The sequence below is a fragment of the Eschrichtius robustus genome, chromosome 1, assembly GCF_028021215.1.
Source record: "Eschrichtius robustus isolate mEscRob2 chromosome 1, mEscRob2.pri, whole genome shotgun sequence".
Classification (NCBI taxonomy): domain Eukaryota; kingdom Metazoa; phylum Chordata; class Mammalia; order Artiodactyla; family Eschrichtiidae; genus Eschrichtius; species Eschrichtius robustus.
The window spans coordinates 170,995,605-171,019,167 of record NC_090824.1 but is presented as its reverse complement, the minus strand read 5'-3'; the positions used below and the strand labels follow the sequence as shown (position 1 = coordinate 171,019,167).

General features: G+C 43.4%; 1 protein-coding gene across 5 annotated transcripts in view; it reads left to right on the top strand.

The window, feature by feature from the left end:
* The window catches only part of DIP2C (disco interacting protein 2 homolog C), a 360,625-nt gene that overhangs the window by 239,634 nt on the left and 97,428 nt on the right, over positions 1 to 23,563 (top strand). For all 5 annotated transcript variants that reach the window (XM_068559508.1, XM_068559500.1, XM_068559492.1 and 2 more), the window contains 8 exons: positions 5,148 to 5,239; positions 11,581 to 11,691; positions 17,573 to 17,696; positions 17,983 to 18,092; positions 18,217 to 18,319; positions 20,099 to 20,163; positions 22,917 to 23,010; positions 23,094 to 23,213. In XM_068559508.1, the coding sequence (XP_068415609.1) occupies positions 5,148 to 5,239; positions 11,581 to 11,691; positions 17,573 to 17,696; positions 17,983 to 18,092; positions 18,217 to 18,319; positions 20,099 to 20,163; positions 22,917 to 23,010; positions 23,094 to 23,213 (819 nt within the window). The remainder of the gene's footprint in view (positions 1 to 5,147; positions 5,240 to 11,580; positions 11,692 to 17,572; positions 17,697 to 17,982; positions 18,093 to 18,216; positions 18,320 to 20,098; positions 20,164 to 22,916; positions 23,011 to 23,093; positions 23,214 to 23,563) is intronic.

Here is a 23,563-nt window from a genome sequence, read left to right as displayed (position 1 = left end):
TCATTTATTGAAAGACTGTCCTTTCCCCTTTCTTGGCTCCTTTGTCATAAATTAGTTGACATACATGCGTGGGTTTATTTTTGGGCTATTCTGTTTCATTGATCTATGTGTCTGTTTTTGTGCCAGTATCATACAGTTTTTCATTACTGGTAGTTTTCTAATGTCAGGGAGTATGATGTCTCTAGCTTTGTTTTTCTTTCTCAAGATGGCTTTGGCTATTTGGGGTCCTTCATGGTTTCATACAAATTTTAGAATTGTTTGTTCTATTTCTGTGAAAAATGCCATTGGAATTTTGATAAGGATTGCATTGAATCTATAGATTGCTTTGGGTAGTACAGACATTTTAACAATATTAATTCTTCTGATCCACGAGCAGAGAATATCTTTCTATTTATTTGTGTCATCTTTAATTTCTTTCATTAAAGTCATAATTTTTAACGTACAGGTCTTTTACCTCCTTGATTAAATTCATTCCTAGGTATTTTATTCCTTTTGATGCAGTTGTAAATGGGATTGTTTTCTTGATTTCTCTTCCTGATAGATTATTATTAGTGTATAGACAGAACAGTTTTCTGTGTATTGATTTTGTATGTGCTACTTTACTGAATTCATTTATTACTCTGGTTTTCTGTATAGTCTTTAAGTTTGTCTATATATAATGTCATGTTATCTGCAAGTAGTGACAGTTTTTCTTCTTCCTTTCCAGTTTGGATGCTTTTTCTTTCTTTTTCTTGCCTTATTATTCTGGCTAGGACTTACAATGCTATGTTGAATAAGCATGGCAAAAGTGTCTTGTTCCTGAATCTTAGAGGAAAAGCTTCCAGCTTTTTACTGTTGAGTATGCTGTTAGCTGTGAGCTTGTAAACATATGACTTTTATTTTGTTGAGGTATGTTCCCTCTGTACCCACTTTGTTGAGAATTTTTATCATAAATGGATGTTGAATTTTGTCAAATGTTTTTTCTGCATCTGCTGAGATGATCATATGATTTTTATCCTTCATTATGTTATTAATGTGCTGTGTCACATTCATTGATTTGCGGATGTTGAGCCATCCTTGCATCTCTGGAATAAATCCCACTTGATCATCATGGTGTATGAGCATTTTAACATATTATTAAATTTGGTTTGCTAATATTTTGTTGAAGATTTGTGCATCTGTGTTCTTCAGGCCTGTAATTTTCTTTTCTCATGGTGTCCTTGTCTTTTTCTGATATCAGGGTAATGCAGGCCTCGTAAAATGAGTTTGGAAGTGTTTTCTCATCTTTTTGTTTTTTGGAAGAACTTGAGAAGGATTGGTATTAATTCTTCTTTGAATGTTTGGTAGAATACACCAGTGAAGCTATTTAGTCTTGGGCTTTTGTTTGTGGAGAGGGTTTTGATTACTGATTCAATCTCCTTACTAGTAAATGGTCTGTTTAGATTTTCTGTTTTTTCATCATTCAGTCTTCGAAGGTTGTATGCTTCTAGGAATTTATTTCTTCGAGGTTGTCCAGTTTGTTGGTATGTAATTGTTCATAGTAATCTCTTATGATCATTTGTATTTCTTTAATACCAATTGTAATGTCTCTCATTTCTGATTTTATTTATGAGTCCTCTTTTTTCCCTGGGTGAGTCTAGCCAGAGGTTTGTTAATTTTGTTTATCTTTTTAAAGAACCAGCTCTTGATTTCATTGATCTTTTCTATTGTCTTTTTAATCTCTATTTCATTTATTTCTGCTCTGATCTTTGTCATGTTCTTCCTTCTACTAACTTTGGGCCTCATTTGCTCTTCTTTTTCTAGTTACTTGAGATGTAAAGTTAGGTTGAGATTTTACTTGTTTCTCGAGATAGACATTTATCTGTGAACTTCCCTCTTAGAATTGCTTTTGCTGTATCCCATAAGTTTTAGTATGTTATATTTTCATTTTCATTTGTCTCAAGGTGTTTTTTACTTTCTCTTTTGATTTCTTTGTTTCGTTGGTTGTTGGATAGCATGTTTTTTAATCTCCACATACATGTAAATTTATCAGTTCTCATAATTGATTTCTAGTTTAATAACATTGTGGTCAGAAAAGATGCTCAATATGATTTCAGTCTTCTTAAATTTAAGACTAGTTTTGTGGCCTATGATCTATCCTGGAGAATATTCCATATGAGCTTGAGAAGAATGTGTATTCTGCTGCTTTTCGATAGAATGTTCTTTATATTTCTATTAAATCTGTCTGGTGTAATGTGTAATTTAAGGCTGATGTTTCCTTATTGATTTTCTGTCTGGCCGGTCTGTTCATTGATGTAAATGGGGTATTAAAATCCCCTACTCTTGTTATATTGCTGTTGTTTCCCTTTTTATGTCTGTTAATGTTTGCTTTATATATTCAGGTGCTTCTATATTGGGCACATAAATATATCCAAATGTTATATTTGCTTGTTGGATTTACCCTTTATCATTACGTGATGTCCTTTGTCTCATTACAGTCTTTGTTTTAAAGTTGATTTTATCTGTTATAAGTATAGCTAACCCAGCTTTCTTTTGGTTTCCATTTACATGGAATATCTTTTTCTATCTGTTCACTTTCATTTTGTGTGTGTCTTTATACTTGAAGTGGGTCTATTGTAGAAGTATGTAGATGAGTCTTGTGTTGTTGGTTTTTTTTTTAATTCATTCACCCGCTGTGTCTTTTGATTGGAGAATTTAGTCTGTTTACATTTAAAGCAGTTATTGGTAGGTGTGACCTTATTGCCATTTTGTTAATTGCTTTCTGGCTCTTTTGTAGTTCCTCTGTTCCTTTAGTCTTCTCTTATCTCTTCCTTTGTGGTTTGATGACTTTCGTTAGTGGTGTGCTTAGATTCCTTTCACATTATTTTTTGTGTATCTACTATAGGTTTTTGCTTGATGGTTACCATGAGGCTTACATATAACATATTTATAATAGTCTGTTTTAAGTTGATTAAAAACTTAAGTTTGAGTACATTCCCAAGCCCTACATTTTTTGTCTCCCCGTTTTATGTTTTTGATGTCACATTTCACATCTTTTTATCTTGTGTATTCCTTAACTAACTGTTGTAGTTATTTTTACTACTTTTGTCTTTCAACCTAATACTAGGTTTATAAGTGATTAATCTACTGCCTTCACTAAATATTTACCTTTACCAGTGAGACACATAGTTTCTTGTTACAAATTAGTGCCCTTTCTTTTCAGCTTAAATAAGTTCCTTTAACACTTTTTTTGTAAGGCTGCTTTAGTGGTGATGAACTCCTTTAGCTTTTTGCTTGTCTGGAAAACTTTATCTGTCCTTCAGTTCTCAATGATAACTTTGCCTGGGAGAGTATTCTTGGTTGGAAATTTTTTTTCTTTCTCCTTTCTAAATCAGTCAAGAACTGTTTTATCTTCTTTAATTTAAATCATCAATTTACTCTTTATTTTTATCTATTTGAAAAATATTTGTAGAACTTGCCAAAAGTGTGTTGTTTCCTTTTTCAAACTCTCTGTTGTAAATTGGCTTTTGTATGAATTTATGATGATCTAGACTTTAATAGTCCAAACTGAGAATGAAGTTGAAACTTTAACAAAATATAATGGTGCTAATTGTTTGATTGTAATTGATTTCTTCGTTTACAGTGCGTTGATTTTTTTCACTTACAACAAGTTGATTGTAATTGTTTATTCAACTATAGTAATTTCCTAACATTGTTCACATTAAATAAATCTGAAGGCACAAAATATTTGTGATTTCTTTAGGAAAAAAATAACTCCCTGCATTATTTCTAATGGCTAGTGACTGTTTGGGGCAAAAATATAATCATCAAGTAATAGTAAAGAAGCCAGTCTTGAGGAGGTGGAGTTAAGGAAGGTGGAGGAGGGGCATGAATAAAACATCACACCTAGTAGTTACTCTCAGTGATCAAGAAGTAGGCTAAAATGTATACTGCAATTTTGTTTTTTATAGCTTGCTTTATTATGATGTTAGTAAAACAAAGAAACATTTGTTGAGCACATACTATGAGCCAGGAATGTCCTAGGAATTATAGGAATCAGAGATAATGGAAAAATCCTCCTTGTCCCCTGATCACTAAGGAAGAGACAAATTGATAAATCCATTGATAGGAAAACAGTAAGAACCCTAGTTTGGGTTGCTGCAAAATCCAATATGAAATAAAACAAATTCAGATTTTTTCATTTCATAATTTCATAATTTAATTTCATAATTAAAGTGTATATTAATTTAGCTTTTACATTTAAAATAGGAAAAAGATTAGAACAGTGATTGCATTTATAGGAAATAGTTCAAATTGTTGTTATCTTTATTATACTATTATTGCATTAATATAATTTCTAACACCTTGACTGCTTCTGAAAGCTTATAGAAGCTAAAGTTGTAAAAGGCCTTTATGTGTCCAGGAATTCATGTTAGATTTTAAAGTCATTTTGGTTTGATCTCAGACTGTTTGCTATCACCTGGGTATGCTGAGGAAATGTCTGGCACTGGGATGAATGCAGGGATTTGAATCTGCAAGTTCTTCAAAACTGGTCATTTTTCTCGTGTTTTTTTAAATCTTTTTAATCCTGCTTTGTGGTGATTTTTTCTAGAGTTCAAAACTTTAAAATAATTAAAAAATTTTACCATAATCTTTATCTAAATTCAGGGATTAGGATTCCAAAATCCTAAAAGTTAGGAAAAGTTGAAGTTGAGAAACTTAGGATGTGGGGAAGGAGAGGGATCAGGCCCTACAAAGCCTGTCTTACGTGCCCTTTACATTCACTGCAATCACACAAGACAGGACTCATTAATAGAGGAAATAGGTGTCATTTTGCACAACATAAATTAGCATTAACTCACTAATGCCGTGGTCCCTGCCCTATTTTACTCCCTAGAAATCCTCCCCTACTTCTGTGATGGTAATTAAATTCTCTGTGGCTTTGCTCTAGGTTTTTAGCATCCGAGGTGTATTTGTATTTAATACCTTATTCCAGTGTTCAGGCTTCTCAGATTTTGTAAGTCAGATTTGCTGGCTTTTGTTTCCCATCTTGATTCCAGGGACTCAGAATAACTTGAAAGGCTTAAAGTGAAAAAGTAATACTCTCTATATAGGTTAATGTGCACACATATACACAACAGAAAATGCATGTGTACAATTAATTGTGTCTTTATAATTTGTATTGATAGGCAAACTGTGGACAAGAAGTATGAAGGTTGCTTACAACATTCTGCATAAATTAGGTACAAAACAAGAACCTATGGTGCGACCTGGAGATAGGGTAAGTGCAATTTAAATTATCACATCTGCAAGACACGTGGTCTGAGGTGGAGAAGACACCAACTGTTTTAAAGTTGCAAAGTTCAGTGCCTCCATACTACTAAATCAGGCTTTCTTAACATTTACTGTGAACCAGAAGCAGTTATTCAGCAGGATTAATCGTCACAGTAACTCAGCGAGTTTAACTATAGTAGTTCTCACGTTTTATCCATGAGGATATTAGGACTTGAGAGGGTAAGAATCGTATCAGATGAAGGCACATAGCTAGAAAGTGGTGTAGCCAGTGCTCATATCCATTTTTGTCCAACCACAAAACCTGTGTTCCTAACCCCTGACATATGTGGTATCCTAGTTTGGAATGTACTTGCACTGTCTCCCTGAGTAGGCAGGACAATTGTGTTTAGAACTTTTTTATATTAGTCAGTGATATCGAAAATCCTGGCAGCAAACTGCTGGTATGCTCCTTTCCTAGTGTTAAATTTCTTGATATAGGCTACTGTCTTTCATTGAAAAGCACAATTTTATTCTTACTGCAATCTGCTAAGTTACTGAGAACAGATATTAGTATTTCCTTTTTAATGTTACACCCAGAGCAGTTAATAGTCTTGCCCAAGCTTTACACCCTGATTAAGATGTGAGGCTGAGAGTAGAACCTAGTTTTCTTGCCTTAAATGGAGTGATTTTTTTCCATATGTTGCTGTGTACCTCAGAATGCCCCAAGACTGGGTTACCCACCTGCACCCAAAGGACTCCAAATGAATTTTATAAAAATGTCATTGAAGAGCACCATAAACCAGCAAGAATACAAGCTATGATTTACTTAAGAGATATTATAAAAACATGGGCCCATTATGGGGAATTTTTAATAAGATTGCTGCAGCCCCAGGATTCTGTGGTAGGCTATGATTCTTTCCAGTTTAATGAACAAGTTTGACCTTTAGCTTTTAAAAGTCAATTATAGGTCTCACACTTCCTCATTATAAAACTTACTGTAAAGCTACAGCAATCAAAGCTGTGTGGTATTAACACAAAGACAGATATAGACCAAAGGAATAGAATAGAAAACCCAGAAATAAATCCTTACATGTAGGGTCAGGGGACTTTAAAGAAGGATGCTAAGACATTAAATGGCAGAAAGGATAGTCTACTCAACAAATGGTGCTTGGAAAATTGGATATCCATAAGCAAAAACCCAAAATTGAACCTTTATACCATATATTAAAAAATTAACTCAAAATGGATTAAAGACCTAAACTCTTAGAATAAAACATAGGGGAAATGTTTCATGACATTGGATTTGGCAGTGATTTCTTGGATATGGCACCAGAAGCACAGGGAACAAAAAAACTGATAAATTGCACTTCATCAAAATTTTAAAATTCTGGGCTTCCCTGGTGGCGCAGTGGTTAAGAATCCACCTGCCAGTGCAGGGAACCACGGGTTCAAGCCCTGGTCTGGGAAGATCTCACATGCCATGGAGCAACTAAGCCCGTGTGCCACAACTACTGAAGCCCGTGAGCCTAGAGCCCGTGCTCTGCAACAAGAGAAGCCACCGCAATGAGAAGCTCACGCACCACAACAGAGTAGCCCCCACTTGCTGCAACTAAAGCCCACGCACAGCAACGAAGACCCAACGCAGCCAAAAATAAATAAATAAAATAAATGTATAAAATTAAAAACTTCTGTGTACCAAAGGACACTTTTGAGAGTGAAAAAGAAACATACAGAATGGGAGAAAATGTTTACAAATCATATATCTGATAAAAGATTAGTATCCAGAATATATAAAGAAGTTCTACAACTCAACAACAACAACCAAAAAAAAAAGTTTAAAAAACAGGCAAAGGACTTGAATAGACCTTTTTCCAGGGAAGATTTACAAATAGCCAAATAAGCCCATGAATCACTAATCATTAGGGAAATACACGTCAAAACCACATGAGCTACCACTTCACACTCATTAGGATGGCTGCTATCAAAAACAAAATAGTAGGTGACGACAAGAATGTGAAGAAATTGGAACCCTTGTGCATTGCTGGTAGGAACATACAGTGGTGTAGCCACTGTGGAAAACAGTACTGTGGTGGTTCCTTAAAAAATTAAACATCTGATCCGATAATTCCACTTCAATTTCAAAAGAATTGAAAGCAAGGACTTGAACAGATATATCTACACCAATGTTCGTAGCAGCACTATTCACGAAAACCAAAAGGAGGAAGCAACTCAAGCATCCATGGTCGGATGAATGAATAAACAGAAGGTGGTATATTCGTACGGTGTAATATTATTCAGCCTTAAAAAGGAAGGAAATTCTGACACATTCTACAACATGGATGGACCTTGAGGACATTATGCTCAGTAAAATAAGCCAGTCACAAAAGGATAAATATTATATGGTTCCATTTATATGAGGTACTTAGAGTACTTAAATTCCTAGAGACAGAAGAATGATGGTTACCAGGGGCTGTGGGAAGCGGGAAATGGGGAGTTATTGTTTAATAGGGACAGAGTTACAGCTTAGGAAAATGAAAATGTTCTGGAAATGGATGGTTGATGATGGTTTTACAACAGTGTGAATGTACTTAATGCCACTGAACTGTATACTTGAAAATGGTCAAGATGGTAAACTTTGCTATATTTATTTTATCACGATAAAAAAAAAGTCAGTTGTAATGTATCTCCCTTATCTATAATTTGGTTAATAGTCTTAGTAGTTTTTTTAAAAAGTCTTTGGCCTTCAGACTCTTGAAGCTCCTTTACAATAGCAATTACAAAATAAACCATCTCTGTTCTGCTAAGAAGTCAGTAGGAATGTGGGGGGCAAGTTTTGATGGAACAAAATATGTAAAAAGATTTTTTTTAGCAGGGGGTGGTTTGAATTGTATGAGGTGGGACTACTTTTCTAAATTATTCCTTTAAAAAGTTTTCATATGGCTGGCACCTGGCATGTGCGTATAAATACTTATTAAATAAGCATATGTGACTGTAGTATTCAATTGATAATAACCTTCTGTCACAATAAACAGGATTCTTTACCTCTTTGAAAATCATTTTTAATTAAATATAATTTTCCGAGGATAATGAACATTCTGTCCTTAGCATAAAAATTATAGATGCTTTTCATGTGGGTGACCCTATTAATGCACTTTGGGGAGTACTGCTTGGGCTTTGAAAAGGCATTTATGTGCCTAAGCTGAATAGGTTTTCCGGATATTGTAGTGGGAGCTGTGGAATAAACAAAGATGCATCATATGTGAAGCCTGCCTTCAGGGAGCTTGCAGAGTTAAAAAAAAATGAAGACATTGATAATTGGCTATCTGTAAATTGGAAAATGATACAGGTCCCCAAAATAGGTGGTGAGAGATACAGCTGAACTCTTTGGGAAGGACAGAGAATGTTCTCATTTTGGGAGCTTCTGGAATCTGAGAAGACTTCCTGAGGAGAAAAAGCAAGCCCGTGGCTCTTGGTCAGGTTCTAGGACAGAGTGTGGAAAGGAGCTGAGGGGGGATTGTGTGGTATGTGGACAGAACAAGCCGGGCACTGGGACAGCAGAGCTGTTACAGGAAGACCAGCGGAGGAGAGTGGAGGAAGGAGGTGGTCTGTTGACGCTCTGTGCGTAGTTAAGTGCAATGAAATATCAGAGAATACATAGGGAATTTAATGAAAAGAAACCATGTGGGTTTATGAAAATGAAGTATCTGTATATTTGTACAGTATTGCACTGGAATCACTGTGCAGTCACCAAAAAACAGGACTTGTGACTGATTGAGATATAAAAGGAAAGTTTTATGATACAAATACAGTCTTCCCTTCCTTAAAACAAATTTTTTAAAAATTCAGTTTTGATTCTAAAAGAGCCTTTAGCTATTTGACCATTTTCTATTTGTTACTTTTATATTTTTGAGAACATATAATGTACAATTTTATATTCTGCTTTTATTCACTTTACATTAATATAACATTTCATCCTGTTTTAACCCAACTCTGCAAGGTTATATAATATGGCATTATCAGCATGAACTTTAGTGATCGAGCAGTGGGAATTTTAAATCCTGGATCAAGTTGCCCTTCCTTGGAACAGAGCTGGGATAGGAGCCAGACCAGAAGCTCCTCTTGGAAATATGTTGATCCACAGTCTGGCTCTGGAAGCAGCACCTTCTTTCTCTCGGTTCTATGCTCTTGAAGACTCCTGCGTGCAGAATAGGTTAGTCCCAGGAGGACTAACAAGTCCGAATTTAACTGGTCCTCTGTGAGTGGGTACAGCCATTAGTTTTGGGTGGAACTTCAACATCTTCTGCATTTTCTTAACATCCTCTGTTTTTTCAAGGAGAGCAGTCTTGCAGCAGTGGTGCCTTGGAAGCTTTGCAAACATTTGATTGAATGTTGTTGCTTTGCCAGATCCAGAGCTAAAAACAGATGCTGTCAACTCTCAGACCACCAGTTGAAGGCAGAACACCTGAGGCCAGTGCAAACCTCAGATCATTTTTAAAATAATTGTTTGTGGTTCATATGCAGAGACATGCAAATAAATCCTTTTATTCCTCCGTTGAAGTCCTACTAATAGTAGCCTGGCATCTGTCTGGGTGCTTTTGGGACAAAATAAGGATTAATATATAATCAACAGTTATTTCACAGGGTCTCTTAAAATTCTTCAGTAGTGCAGAATGGCTTTTATTGGCCTTAACGGTTTCATTTGTCTCTCGTTTGGCTGATTTTAGTAAACTGCAGGAATGCCATATAGAAAGGCAGTCTTCACATAATTCCAAACTTAATTTTATTTCCATCAACTATCCTGTGTTGCTAACAGAGCCAAATTTAAGACGCAGCCTGCTCCATCCTCAGCTGTCATCTGAGTCCTTTATGCCAACCTGCTTACTTAGATATTGAGGTAATTAGGATGTCTTATCCAACTGTTCATGACAAAGTTAATAACTTCTAGTTAGGGCATTTTTAAAGAAAAAAATGTGTTAAATTCCTGAATGAGGTAATACAAAAATCATATACATCTGCTAAATCATGGGATTTATGTGCTTAATTATCAACAAGGAAGAGCAGTGCCGATGCTGCAGCAACACATGGGAGAAGCTTGTGTTAAAGTGGAAGCAGAGTCCTGCAGAGCTCAGTGGGGATCCAGAAATAGGACTGCCTGTTGCATCCTGAAGGCAGCTTCTAGAGCTAGAGTAGGAAGGGCCACTCCAGAAGGAGCATCGGGCAACAGGAGAGCAAGCGGATCAACATTGCGTTAGCTCCACGGCAGATGCTAACCTGAGTGCCAGGTGAATGTAAATGGGATGAAGCTGACAACATAAAGGAAAAACTTGACAAGTTTACATGCAACATTAAATACACTAATAAAAATAAAACAGAAAATATTATATCGAGAAGTCTGCATCAAATGTAAGAGTTAATACTATGAAATATATTTAAAGATTTTATGGGAAATGTCAAAACACTAGCAGATAAATAGGCAAAGGAAATGAAACACAGTTCATACAAGGACGAATAATTATAAGCCATCTGATGGAAAATTGTTCTTCATTAAGATTCCCTTCAGGACTATCAGAAAACATTTGAAAAATCATACTATCCATTATTGGGTTATTTGGATAGTAATTTAAATTTACCTTTTAGAACTCCATGATTATTGTCCTCCTGGTTCTTCAGAGGCTGAGCTGGAGAGGCGATGGGCGGCTGGAGATGTGTGGGCAGGTGTTCACGGAAGACTTCCCTGGAAGGGCAGAAAGCCAGATGCCGCAGGTGCGGGCTGACCGAGCGCCGGCTCTCGGGGCCGGGGCCTCGTGGGCAGTTGTGGTTCACGGCTGCCTGCTGTGTGTCAGGCACGGTGTGAGCTCTTGCATACATTTTCTCATTTGACCTTTACTACAACACTAGGACACTAGTATTCTCAATTTTCAGGTAAGTCAAGGCTTGGGGAGCTAAATCTGAGCCGGGATCAGAGTAGAGTCAGCTGTGAGCCCAGCACCTTAGGGAGGAAGTGCACAGCGTTCAGTTACGATGGTGAAGACTGTGGAAGTACGAGGACGCACTTCAGAGCCCAGTGAGAATAGCGAGAGACAAACGGTATATGCACTGTGGTTTCACCTGTGTAAAAATAGGTGCCGATGGGGGAGATAACGTGTAAACAGCAGGGGTAGTTGCATTCTGGTGCGATGTCAGAGATGACCCGGATAATCTGTTTGCCTTCCGTGTGAGATCAAGGAAAAGCATCTGATAACTTATTAAAATGCATCTTACTAATACGCATTTTTCAAGCAGGGCATCTAAATTTTTTCCAGTGGCATCGTGTTAGTGGTTAATCCCTCTCTCTCTGTGTTGCTCCAGGTGGCACTAGTGTTCCCCAACAATGACCCTGCTGCCTCCATGGTGGCTTTCTACGGCTGCCTGCTGGCCGAAGTTGTTCCTGTGCCCATCGAGGTGCCCCTCACGAGAAAGGTGAATAACGTATCTTTCTGTTCAAGCCTGTTGGCCGGGAAGGTCGGCTCTGCTGCCCTGGAAGGTTCTGTCATGGGGTCAGAATGTGCAGACGGCCATCTTCAAGAGCTTTCGTCTCAGCAGGATGTGGATCAGGAAGCACAGGGCTGTTTGCCTTGCCTCTGAGGCTCTGTGCAGGTTGTTGTTGGCTGTCCCAGGCGAGGGAGCAGCATTGACGCTGCAGCTCCACTCAGCGGCCGGATTGAGCTGCTGCCCTGAGGTGGCACCTTCTGTGCATTGACCAGGGTGATCTGCCAGCAAAGCAGGTGTTCCAGTATCTCGTTCCTCAGTGTCACTGCAGTAGAAATCTGGGTACATGATAGATTTTTCACTTATTTTTATTTCAGGGGTGGCAGTTGTTGCATTTGTTCAGGTGTTTGGACATTAACAAGTTCCAGGTTCACCTACGATTTGTTGGATCTTATTCTATAATTAGAATAAATAACTAATCTCGCTGTTACAGTTGTAGTGTAGTCCAGTGTCGGAACCCTACACAGCAGTGTGTGTGTCTTTGTCCACGTAAATGATTGGCTTCTTGCACCGCAGACCTGTGGTAACTTTGGAAGGGAAGGCAGAGGGAGGAGGCTGTGCTGGGGCTGGCCCTGCTGGTCCCCCGAGAGGTGCTCTGATGCTGTCAAAGGAGACGGGGCCGACGGCTGTGTGGATGGCCCCGTGCCACTGGTTGTGTTATGTGTCGTGCCCTTGGGCTCCACCCTGGATTCACCGGGCCGTCACTTAGCACATCATCATGAGCAGACTGTGTGGGGTGACCCTTCCAGCTCCAGAATGCTAAGGTTTTCATGTGCCCAGGCTCAGAGTTTCCAGAGAATCTTCCAGCTGTCTCTGTGGCTACTCATCATGAAAATGGGGAAATGCCTCAAGGTCTGTTCACGGTGTGTGGGTACCTTTGAAACTCTGCTCCTTGGGTCGGAAGGAGAGAACGTGGGGATCCTTTAGAAGAAGGTTGGGGAATGGTTGCTGTTTCCGTTTTCCTGGGTACAAAATCTACAGGTTCCCTCCTGGGCCTCCTAGGCACCTGCAAGTGTCAGGCGGGGCGGCAGGTGGCCCTGGAAGGGGGGTGAGCCCTGCAGCCCCTGACAGCAGAGCCCCCTCCAGTGGCCTGAGGAGAACCCTGATTTCTGCGAGGGTTTGCCTCCAGCATTCCTGGTGTACAATACACACCCCATAAAGGGCTTCCTCATCTTCCTGAGCCCTGTGACCTTCACAATTGACGAGAAATGCGGAAGGGTTTGGGGATTTACTGAGCAGGTAGCCACGTTCTCCTATGTGATTCTTTGGTGCTGTGACTAACCTGGAAAGCCTCTCAGGGGATGTGTGATGCTCCTCTTTAATTGATATCTAATTCAGTGGGTTGAGGTCCTCTGGAAATAGAAAAAAAACCCTCTGGATTCTCTAGTCAGTGGCATCAGGATGCTAATTTGGAGGGATTTATAGGCTAATGAGTGAAGAGACTGATTCTCTGTCAGCACTGCACTAAGCAGACCCCAGAACATTTGTTATTGTTGTTATGAGTAGCAGTTATTGTTTACTCATTACATATAGAATTTAGATTTGTCTACTCTACATCTGTAGCCTGGTGTCTTCCAGACCAGGTCTGGTTTGCAGAGGAAAATCATTTGAATGAAGAGGCATCTGTATCTGCCACTTCCTGACCAGGCATTGTCGAGCGGGGCCAGGGTGTCTCACCTGCAACTCCTCTGGGTCTCCTGAGACGTGCCTACCAGCTGTCTCAGGCGTTGCAGGCTGTGACCTGCCAGGTGGCTCTGTCTTACCTCTCAGGCCCATTCAGACCCTCATATTGTCACCATGTACCTCAGGACCAGGAACCCTCTCTCAGAAGAAAAAGCTGAGGTTTCTTCTTGGCCCTCTCTCCCTCAGGACATTTCTGAGGTGAACAGGACCAGGAGATGACTCACAGGTTATTGTTAAACCAGAAGCTGTGCGTTGGGCCTTAGTCTGTGGTTTCAGAATGTAATGTTCATTCTTAGAAAACTTTACTTATTTTTAAATAAAAGAATCCACTGGCTCGGTTGCCATTCAGCCCAGGTTAAGATGTGCACAGGGGTGGAGGTGATGAAGTTTGTGAATCCTCTATCCACCAGTCCTATGCACACTAGTCTTGTCTTAAAATAAAGGGCCTAATGAGAACCAAATTTTCAGAATCGTCTATGTTGATTAGCCTCACTGAACGATTTAGTCCCATGTGCATTTATTTATTCTCTGTTCTAGTTCTTGGAGTGAGGGGAGAAGGCTCATTTTTCACTTGAAGAGTTCATAGTAGGAGAAATGGGTGTCCCTCCGATGGTTTGGCCGCGGAGTGGGCAGGGGCAAGAGAGGAGCCTCCAGAAGTCTGTGCCACGATGGGCAGATCTGGACAGTGGCTGTCCTCCTCGCCCTCTTGAGGTGGCTGAGCTGGTCTGTGAAGGCCAGGTGTCAGCAAAGTGGACCTGTGGGCTGGCGGAAACCACTGAGCCGGATTTCCCTTCTGCCAGCGTGGGAAGTAGCAAGGCTGTAGCGGGGGTGGAATTGTGCATATTCTAAGTGCCATAGGGCCAGAGAGCAAGTGGGCCCTGGAGGCCACAGGAGTCCAGCCAGGCAGGGCCTGGCCCATCAGCACTTGCCTCTGGGCTCAGAGGGGGCTCACTGTCCTGCACGATGCAAACTGTTCTTTCCTTAGAATCTAGCACATGCCCCACTTGTTTGCTTTAACCAAGGTTTCAGATGTCCTGTTAAAATGAAACATCTCTGGAAGGAAAAACATTGACGTCTTGTCACATACTTACAATCTCACGTGAACCATCACATGATCCTTCCCTTGGGAGTGTATTTTGCTGGAAGAAATCAGAGGGAGTTGGGGTGGGGAGGGAGGGAAATGGGGCAGCCCGAGGGTGACACCCACCCAACTGAAGTGTTTGTGGGTAGAAGGTTATGCCCCACGTCTGGGATTTGTTTTAAAATAACAAATCTGCATGTGTGCATGTGTTTGAGGTAAGAGATGAGACCAGATTTGCCAACATTGATAATCGTTGGTGCTGGATGACAGGAACATAGGATTTCTTTCTCCTTTTCTTTGTATCTTTGTGTCTGCTTGGAAATTTCCAGTATAAATAAAAAGTTAAAAATTAATTGGCAAGGGCTTCCCTGGTGGCGCAGTGGTTGAGAATCTGCCTGCCAGTGCAGGGGACATGGGTTCGAGCCCTGGTCTGGGAAGATCCCACATGCCGCGGAGCAACTAGGCCCGTGAGCCACAATTCCTGAGCCTGCGTGTCTGGAGCCTGTGCTCCGCAACAAGAGAGGCCGCAATAGTGAGAGGCCCGCGCACCGCGATGAAGAGTGGCCCCCACTTGCCGCAACTAGAGAAAGCCCTTGCACAGAAACGAAGACCCAACACAGCCATAAATAAATAAATAAAATAAATAAACCCAAAGTTTAAAAATTAATTGGCAAAAAAACAGTACATTAATGACATGTTTCTCTTAGTATTGATAAGGAAAATTTCTTGGGTCAGGTTTCTTGGATCCACCTGGTTGTATGACCATAATAATCTTTAAACTAATGGGTCTGCAGCCTGTCTTGTGTTGACTCTGCAGAGTAATGCATCAAGAGCCCCTCGCTCCATTTCGTCTTTGTGTTATTGTCTTACCTCCTGAGGCAGCTGAGAAGCCAGCGGTTTGGGCAGGCAAGCATCAGAATTGGAAAAGCACCAGCTAGTAGTTGCAGGTCCACAAATCCGGAACGAGTTCATGAGAGACGACGCTTTCCGTGAACTCACCTCACGTTTACTGGAGAGAGAGTCCTTCTCATGGGTATGGCTGATGCTTTCTGACCTGGAGACCGAGATGGGACGTGGTGGGGATGGTCGAGTGCGCGTTTACTGCTTGAGAAGTGACTTGTCAGAGACCGTGGAGAGACTGCCGGGGAAGGGACATGCTTTGTCAGCTCTCTATGTTGGAGAAAGATTGAAAGTGAGGGAAAGGTTTGAACTCAGGTGTGGGTCAGCTTTTCTTGCACAGCAAAAGAGAGTCATTTGTGAGATTTTGTGGTCCTGGACAGCTCAACTCTACAGAGAAAGGGCCCCTGAGCCCAGCCGCAGGCCAGAAACAGTCATTCCAGGGAAAAGCGCTCAGGAAACAAGGGAGGCAGTGTCAGGGCCTGAGTGCTCTGGCCGGCAGGGCAGTGGTTCGCGTGCCTCCTGAGTAGCTTCCTGTGGAGCCTTTCTGGACAGTGGTGTGGGGTGTCGGGGGGCTCCCAAGCATCGGGGCTCAGGGCCCTGTCCCCGGGTCCAGGAGAGATGGCCCATGGAGGCCACGGATGGCTCTGTGGGCTCTGCCAGAGGCTCTGGAGTCAGGCTGGGCTTAATTTCACGGATCCCGGTGCATGAAGGAGACACTCGGAGCGCTCTGAGAGCAGGTGGAGGGGTCTCATCTCAGCCCAATGGGGTGCTTGGGTGGGGCTGTCTCTGCAAAGCTGGCATTTGGCTGGACCTCTGAGTAGGAATTTCCAGACCAAGAAGATGGGGGAGGAGCAGGCATGGAAGCTGAATTTCATGGTAACCACGGATTCTGTTTACGGTTACTCTCAACCCTTCCTCTGTATTTTAGGGTCTTTAGGAGCAGATATTAGGAAGACAGGGCCCAGGGGACAGCGGACCTCCACCGTGAACCCTGACAGGTCTTGCAGTTGGCCCTGGTGCTCCCTGTCCTGAGCCGTTCTGAGCCTGTCTGTAGGCAGTCCCAGCAAGTTCACGCTCATGAAGAAACGCCCTTCTGCCCCTAAACCCGGCTTCAGAACCTATCTCCCCACCCCTTTACCCGGTCACAGCTTTTGGCCATGTGATATCCAAATTCACAGTGAAGTGACTGATTATAATTCTCCTTGAAAAAGCACTGCTTGAAGGAACAGTCCCACAAGGGCCCCCGAAATGGGAAGGTCCCCATCCGCGGAGCACCAGGCCTCCACCCCCTTGTCGGGGCTGCAAGGGCGTTGGGAGGCCGGCTGTGCATGATGCTGTGTAAAGAGACACGGCTTTTAAATCTGCAGTGAGGAGTAGGAACTAGGCACTTGGAAGACGTAGTTTTGAGATGTCGATGTTGCCGATTTTACTGGGGTGAGAATGTTGTCTCACGTGGGAAGGAAGGAGGTGACAGCCTCACCACAGTCCTGACGTTTCCCTTCTAGGAATGCAGGCTGCTTCACGGCTTTATTTTCTGAATCATAGCTGGTGGGAGTAAGGAAAGCAAATTGAACTGACTGGCAGGGTGGCTGGACACTCAGGGTGGTGGCGCCCGGGGCTGCCCCTCTCGCAGCATCTGCTCCCAAGTCCTAGCAGTCAGTCTGTGGGGTGGCGCCCCTCCACGCACACGCCCTTACTCTGTGGTCGGCATGGGTGTCCAGTCCACCACACCGGATGTGATCAAAGATCGCTTGGGGTTAGTGTCCTGAGCGCAGAGATGTGTTCTCGGACCCTCTCTGTGTCCCGAGGTCATGGTCTTGTACAACCAGAGGGGAACAGAACGAGGCCCCCTGAGCGCAGCACACTCTGTGCTCCCCGTGTGCGTCCCTTACAGCCAGCCAAGGACACGGCGCAGATGACGAGACTGAGGCCAAGCTAGTGCCCTGTTCAAGGTCAGGCAGCTGGCAAGTGGCAGCCTGAGGTTTGACCCCAGCTGTGCAGACACCAGCCTGTGCCCTGGCACTCTGGTTGAACCTCTGCTCAGGGAGGTTGGTGCCATCCCAGGGCCCGAGGGCAAGACCGTGTTTTGTTAGGAGAGCAGCCATCACCTCTGCTCATGACCCTTCTCTCCTTGCTGCCGTCTCCCAGGACGCAGGAAGCCAGCAGATCGGGTTCTTGCTTGGAAGCTGTGGAGTGACTGTAGCCTTGACGAGCGACGCTTGCCACAAAGGGCTGCCAAAGAGCCCGACGGGGGAGATCCCACAGTTCAAAGGTGAGCCTCAGTGCCAGGCAGGGAGGATGTGCTCCGAGGCATCTGTGCCCACACACCGTCCACACACGAGGTTTCAGATAACACCCCACACGCTCTCAGCCTGCACGTGATGTGCTGTAACTGCAGGAGGCTTACGGTGCCTTAGCCGTGGCCTTAGACTTGATGGAAACACCAGAGATTTGGTCTGGCTTGTGCTGTTGTGAAGCATGCCACCAATGGGAAGGTGGTGTCACACCTGTCTTCTGGGGGATGCTTGCCTGAAAGGAATTTGTCCTTTATTTCCAAGGTTGGCCAAAGCTATTATGGTTTGTCACAGAGTCAAAACATCTCTCTAAACCTCCTCGAGATTGGTTCCCGCACATTAAGGACGCCAATAACGACACTGCGTATATCGAGGTGAGTTGCTGGGTCTGGACGAGGTTGGGGAACTGAGTGGCACGCACTGCAACCCTTACACAGCTCAGGGTCAGAGGTGGATGTGGGCCCGGAGCTCTACCCTCTCGGCACCTTCTCATTGCAGTACAAGACGTGCAAGGATGGGAGCGTGCTCGGGGTGACCGTGACGAGGATCGCGCTTCTGACCCACTGCCAGGCCCTCACACAGGCGTGTGGCTACACAGAAGGTATGGGCAGACCATTCCTGGGGGACCCTGACCCCAGACCCCAGACCCCAGCCCTGTGAGATGAGTGTTGTTCCCACTAGTCACTCGGAGAGTCGTGCGGCTCCACCAAAGGTCTGTGTGTTGGATTGTTTAGTTGGCGTCTTAGTCTGCTCTGGCAGCCAAAACAGACGCCACAGACTGGGGCTTAAACAACAGATGTTGACGTCTCACAGTCTGGAGGCTGAAGTCTGAAATCCGGTGCCAGAGGGTTGGTTCCTGGGAGACCCCCTTCCAGACCTGCGGACGGCACCTTCCGGCTGTGTCTTCATACGGCCTCTCCTCTGTGTGCAGAGGGAGCTCTGGTGTGTCTTCCTCTTCTTATAAGGACACCGTTCCTGTTGGTTCAGGCCCCACCCTATGACTTCATCTAACTTTAATTATCTCCTTAGAGCCCCATCTCCAGGCGCATTTATACTTGGTGTTAGGGCTTCAACGTAGGAATTTGGGAGAAAACAGTCCAGGCCATAACAGATAGTTGACACCATTGATGTGTATTCATTCCTGGCTGCACAGTGGAACCTCTTTGGGAGCTTTAAAAAAGTGCCCATGCTACAGTGCACACCCCTCCCCGCAACTGACTTGGATTCTGGGGCTGCATTTCACAAAGAGTTGGTTTCCATGATGTGCTTTCTTTGCCCTGTTTGGGGTCATCCTGGAGGCACAGAGTTAGGGTCACCGGAGGTAACCACTGTTGACAGCGCTGATGGGCTCATGGAAGGAAGGATCAGACCCCACATACCCACAGCTCCCTCCGCTGGAGTGTCTGCCATCAGGTCCCCGCACTGGCCACGTCGCAGGCACCCGCCACACTGGAGTCTCTTCCCGGTACCCAAGCGTCAGTCACGATCCATGGATGAGGCACTTTTCTCTTTTTGCTGTTCTCATTTGCTTTCTCTCTCTCCCCATCCTTCTGGCAGTCTCCCTTTTTAAGAACAGTTCACTTGTCTCGTGGAGATGTTCCACTGATGTTTGGTCCCTGGACAGGTTTCCCAGACATTTTCACACGTGGAGACACACTGCCTCTAATGATCACCACCCTGTTTGTCACTGTTTTCAGTTTTAGTTCTAGTTTTTCTCACAACCTCATGACCTGTATTCCTTGCCCTAATTTCCTAAAGGTCCAGGGCCATCACTCTTGCAGGGATTGGGGAAGATAGATACATATTTGCTTCCTGATTCTCCACTTTTAAAAATCTTGCGTAAGATAGAATACAGGCTGTGTATTTTAAATGTCCCTTTTTGAAAGGGGGTGAGACACTCGGTACTGAAGCTTTGGCGAGCATTCTAGTGGCAGGTTTGCTGGAAATCGCCTCCTCCTGCAAGTACACAGCATTTCCCTCTCTTGGGAGAACATGTGATGGAAATGAAAAGAATCTTTTAAGAAAGAAAAAGGCAGGGAGAGGGAAAACAGATATTGGGTTGGCCAAATAGTTCATTAAAACCCAAACGAACTTTTTGGCCAACCCAGTATATAAAAGGAGAAGGAGTAAGGTGTTTTAAGAGATGCTGTGAAGAGCTATTGCTGTTAAGTTATGTGTCAGAATACTCATCTAGAAACACTTCCCAGGCAGGCCAGCATTTTAAATGGGTCTGATTGGAGGCTGCAGCATTTCTGTAAAGACAGTGAAATGATGTTTTTCTAAGACTCATTACTTCCCACTGATGCGATACTGGATTTTTTTTGTCCTTTGGTCTGTGACCATCTTTCGTTAAAATCTTTGACTCTTTTTATTTGTATAGCTGAAACAATTGTGAATGTGTTGGATTTCAAGAAAGACGTTGGGCTTTGGCACGGAATCCTAACAGTAAGTGAGATGCCCCTTGCTCTGCAGTGTCCTGTTCAACTTTTAATGTGCTCAGTGTTGGGATTAGAATGATGATCTGTGTACACAGTGGCTTGGATAAGCCCCTTCCTCCCACATTATAAAGAAAAGTTACCATTTTTAGAAGTCTTAAGTTAATGTAACTTCTAAGAGCTCAGCAAACCAGTGGGTCAGTAGCTGCTTGCCTGCATCATGGGCCCACGCCCTGAGGCTGCGGCTGCGAGAGAGAGCGGCCTTTTTAGGCTCAGGGAAGTTCAGGATCTTTCTTCCCACGGTTGGCATTTCAGATTGTGCAGAAACGTTGATGTCTTGCATTTGGGTCACTTTGCCCATGCATCTGATTTGGCTACAAAATTCTTGTTTTATCTTTCTGTGAATCATTGTTTAATGAACGTTTTGGGAATTATGCTGCAGGGGGAAAAGTACTTTGAGATTTCCCCTTGGCCAAAAATTCAACATGAGTTGCAGAGAATGTATGTCTCATTTTTGTTAGTGCCACTTGAGAAGTGATGACCATTCAAAGCTGTAGGCACTTTTAATAGAGGGATAACCTTATTAATAAGATATGCTTAGCACTTAAGAAGTATGTGTAGCATCACTGCTTAGAATCTCCCTATGTCTGTTTCATATGTGATGATTTCCACCACCTGTTTTTCTTTTTAAGTTTCTTATGCTGAAACTTTATATCTTTTTAGAAGCAAAAAATTCTAGTAGTTTTACATGAGTGATAGGAACATAACTATAAAAAGAGGGATTTGTTATTTCTTGATAAACCAGAATTTATGCAGACATCATGTAGACAAAGATTTGGGGCTCTGGCCCAGCCAGCTTCCTTCTGTTACCGTCCGGACACTAGTCGGTGAGACAGAAACACAGCCCCGCACGCATTCCCCGTGGCCTGCTGGTGTCATGGGAAGAGCACAGCCTCAGAGAACCCAGGTTGGACGTTGGTCCTTCCTTCTGTAGCTTGTGACTCTGGGCATGTCACCTGCTCCTGTGCCCAAGAATCGTCTGTTGCCTGAGTCACTCTGCACCTCGGTTTTCCTATCTGTCCAATGGGAATGTTGACCGTGTGAGAACCACGTGGCTTAATGTTCAGTGAGTGCCTGGCCCATCTACTTGCTTGATGACCGTTGCCATCAGAGTTTTCTCGTGACAATCTTGCTTTCAAGAGCTCTGTGATAGATCTTGTTGACGTGGTCACCCGCCTGCTTACTGATACTCTGGATTACTGCCTCCGGAATTGGCGGTTTCTGAGTCTGTCTCTGGCTGCCACCTTCTAGAGCGAGACAGGTCTCTGGCTAGGCAACACGCACTCTTCCAAGGCATCTTATCTTCTTTATGGTGAAAGATGCTCCCACCCCCAGTGTGGAATGGGGGGCAAGCGCGAGGTGAGGGAGGTGAGTGCTAGCGGTGAGCAGCCTCACCCGTGAGGGGGAGGGTGCACGTGGTCATCTTCCTGCAGAGCTTCTGAGCTAGACCGGCGCTCTGCAGAGTGGCCGTGCCCTCTCTCTCCACCTCCACCCACAGCGGGGGCAGAGCCAACCAGGGGGGATCTTGTCCAGTGCTCCCCATGTTGTGGTCCCTTCCTGCCAGGTCTGCGCGTGCAGCCACTCAGGTGTATGAGTCCCAGCTGCAATGTGTGAGGACTGACCATTTACTTAAAAAGTTAGTTTTTGTCATCCGTTTTAAAGAAAGAAAGCTTTTACGGGTCCTGGTCTACATGAGCCAGGGTAGATGGAAGAGTGAGGGGGTTAAGACAACTTTCCACTGCTCCTTGGATTTCAGTGTAACATTTAATAAAGGAAATTAATTTTGTGAATAAAAATGAGTAGAATACACCAGAGAGAATTAAGCTTCAAGACTGAAAGCCCAATAAAAAAATGATCATTCAACTTAAGTTTTTATAAGAAAAGGATTTAGACTTAGATTCTTTTTTTTTTAATATCTTTATTGGAGTATAATTGCTTTACAATGGTGTGTTAGTTTCTGCTGTATAACAGAGTGAATCAGCTATACATATACATACATCCCCATATCTCCTCCCTCTTGCATCTCCCTCCCACCCTCCTTATCCCACCCCTCTGGGTGGACACAGAGCACTGAGCTGATCTCCCTGTGCTATGCGGCTGCTTCCCACTAGCTAGCTATTTTACATTTGGTAGTGTATATATGTCCATGCCACTTTCTCACTTCATCCCAGCTCACCCTTCCCCCCCCTCCCTGTGTCCTCAAGTCCATTCTCTATGTCTGCATCTTTATTCATGTCCTGCCCCTAGGTTCTTCAGAACCTTTTTTTTTTTTTTTTTTTTTTTTTAGATTCCATGTATATGTGTCAGCATACGGTATTTGTTTTTCTCTTTCTGACTTACTTCACTCTGTATGACAGTGTCTAGGTCCATCTACCTCACTACAGATAACTCAATTTCGTTTCTTTTTATGGCTGAGTAATATTCCATTGTATATATGTGCCACATCTTCTTTATCCATTCATCTGTTGATGGACATTTAGGTTGCTTCCATTGGACTTAGATTCTTTCATTGTATCAGTAGAAGTAGGAGTCGGGAGGACTAGACAAGCTTTGAGAAGTCGCCTCCACTCCCACAGCCTCTTAAAGGATCATCCCCAGTGAGATGCCCATGTGGTCCCCACCCCCCCGCCAGGGAGCCCCTGGCAGCAGGGTGAGTCCCACATGGAGCCCTCCCCCACTCACTGCCCAGTGTCATGCTTTCAGAGCGTCATGAACATGATGCACGTGATCAGCATCCCGTACTCGCTGATGAAGGTGAACCCGCTGTCCTGGATTCAGAAGGTGTGCCAGTACAAAGGTGCGTTGCGGAGGCTGCCCCTTTAATGTCACGCCATCCAGCGGCACAGGCGGTGACTCACTTCCCCCCTGCTTCTCCTTCAGCAAAAGTGGCCTGTGTCAAATCCAGGGACATGCACTGGGCATTGGTGGCGCACAGGGATCAGAGAGACATCAACCTCTCCTCTCTCCGGATGCTGATAGTGGCCGACGGCGCAAATCCCTGTAAGTGAAGGCACCAGGCAGGCAGGAGGGGGCCTCATTCTCCAGGTTTCATTCTCTGGGGTTTGATTTTTCCCTTTTCTAGTCTTTACCTTAGTGAAGAAGTGGTCTTAAGATAATAGCCAAACAGTATTACTTAGCGTAGCCTACGGGCTCCAGGGCCTGAAGGTCCAGACACAGCCCTGGGGTTGAGTCCTAGCCCTTCCACTTCCTGATTCTGAAGAGAACATAACTTACTTGTTAAAATTCTTCTCCTTTTTTTAGCTGCAAGATGGTACCCAGTCATCAGATTTTACGAGGATTAAATGAAGCAATCCCTGTGTACAGTTCCTTGGGATATAACAAGCACTCAA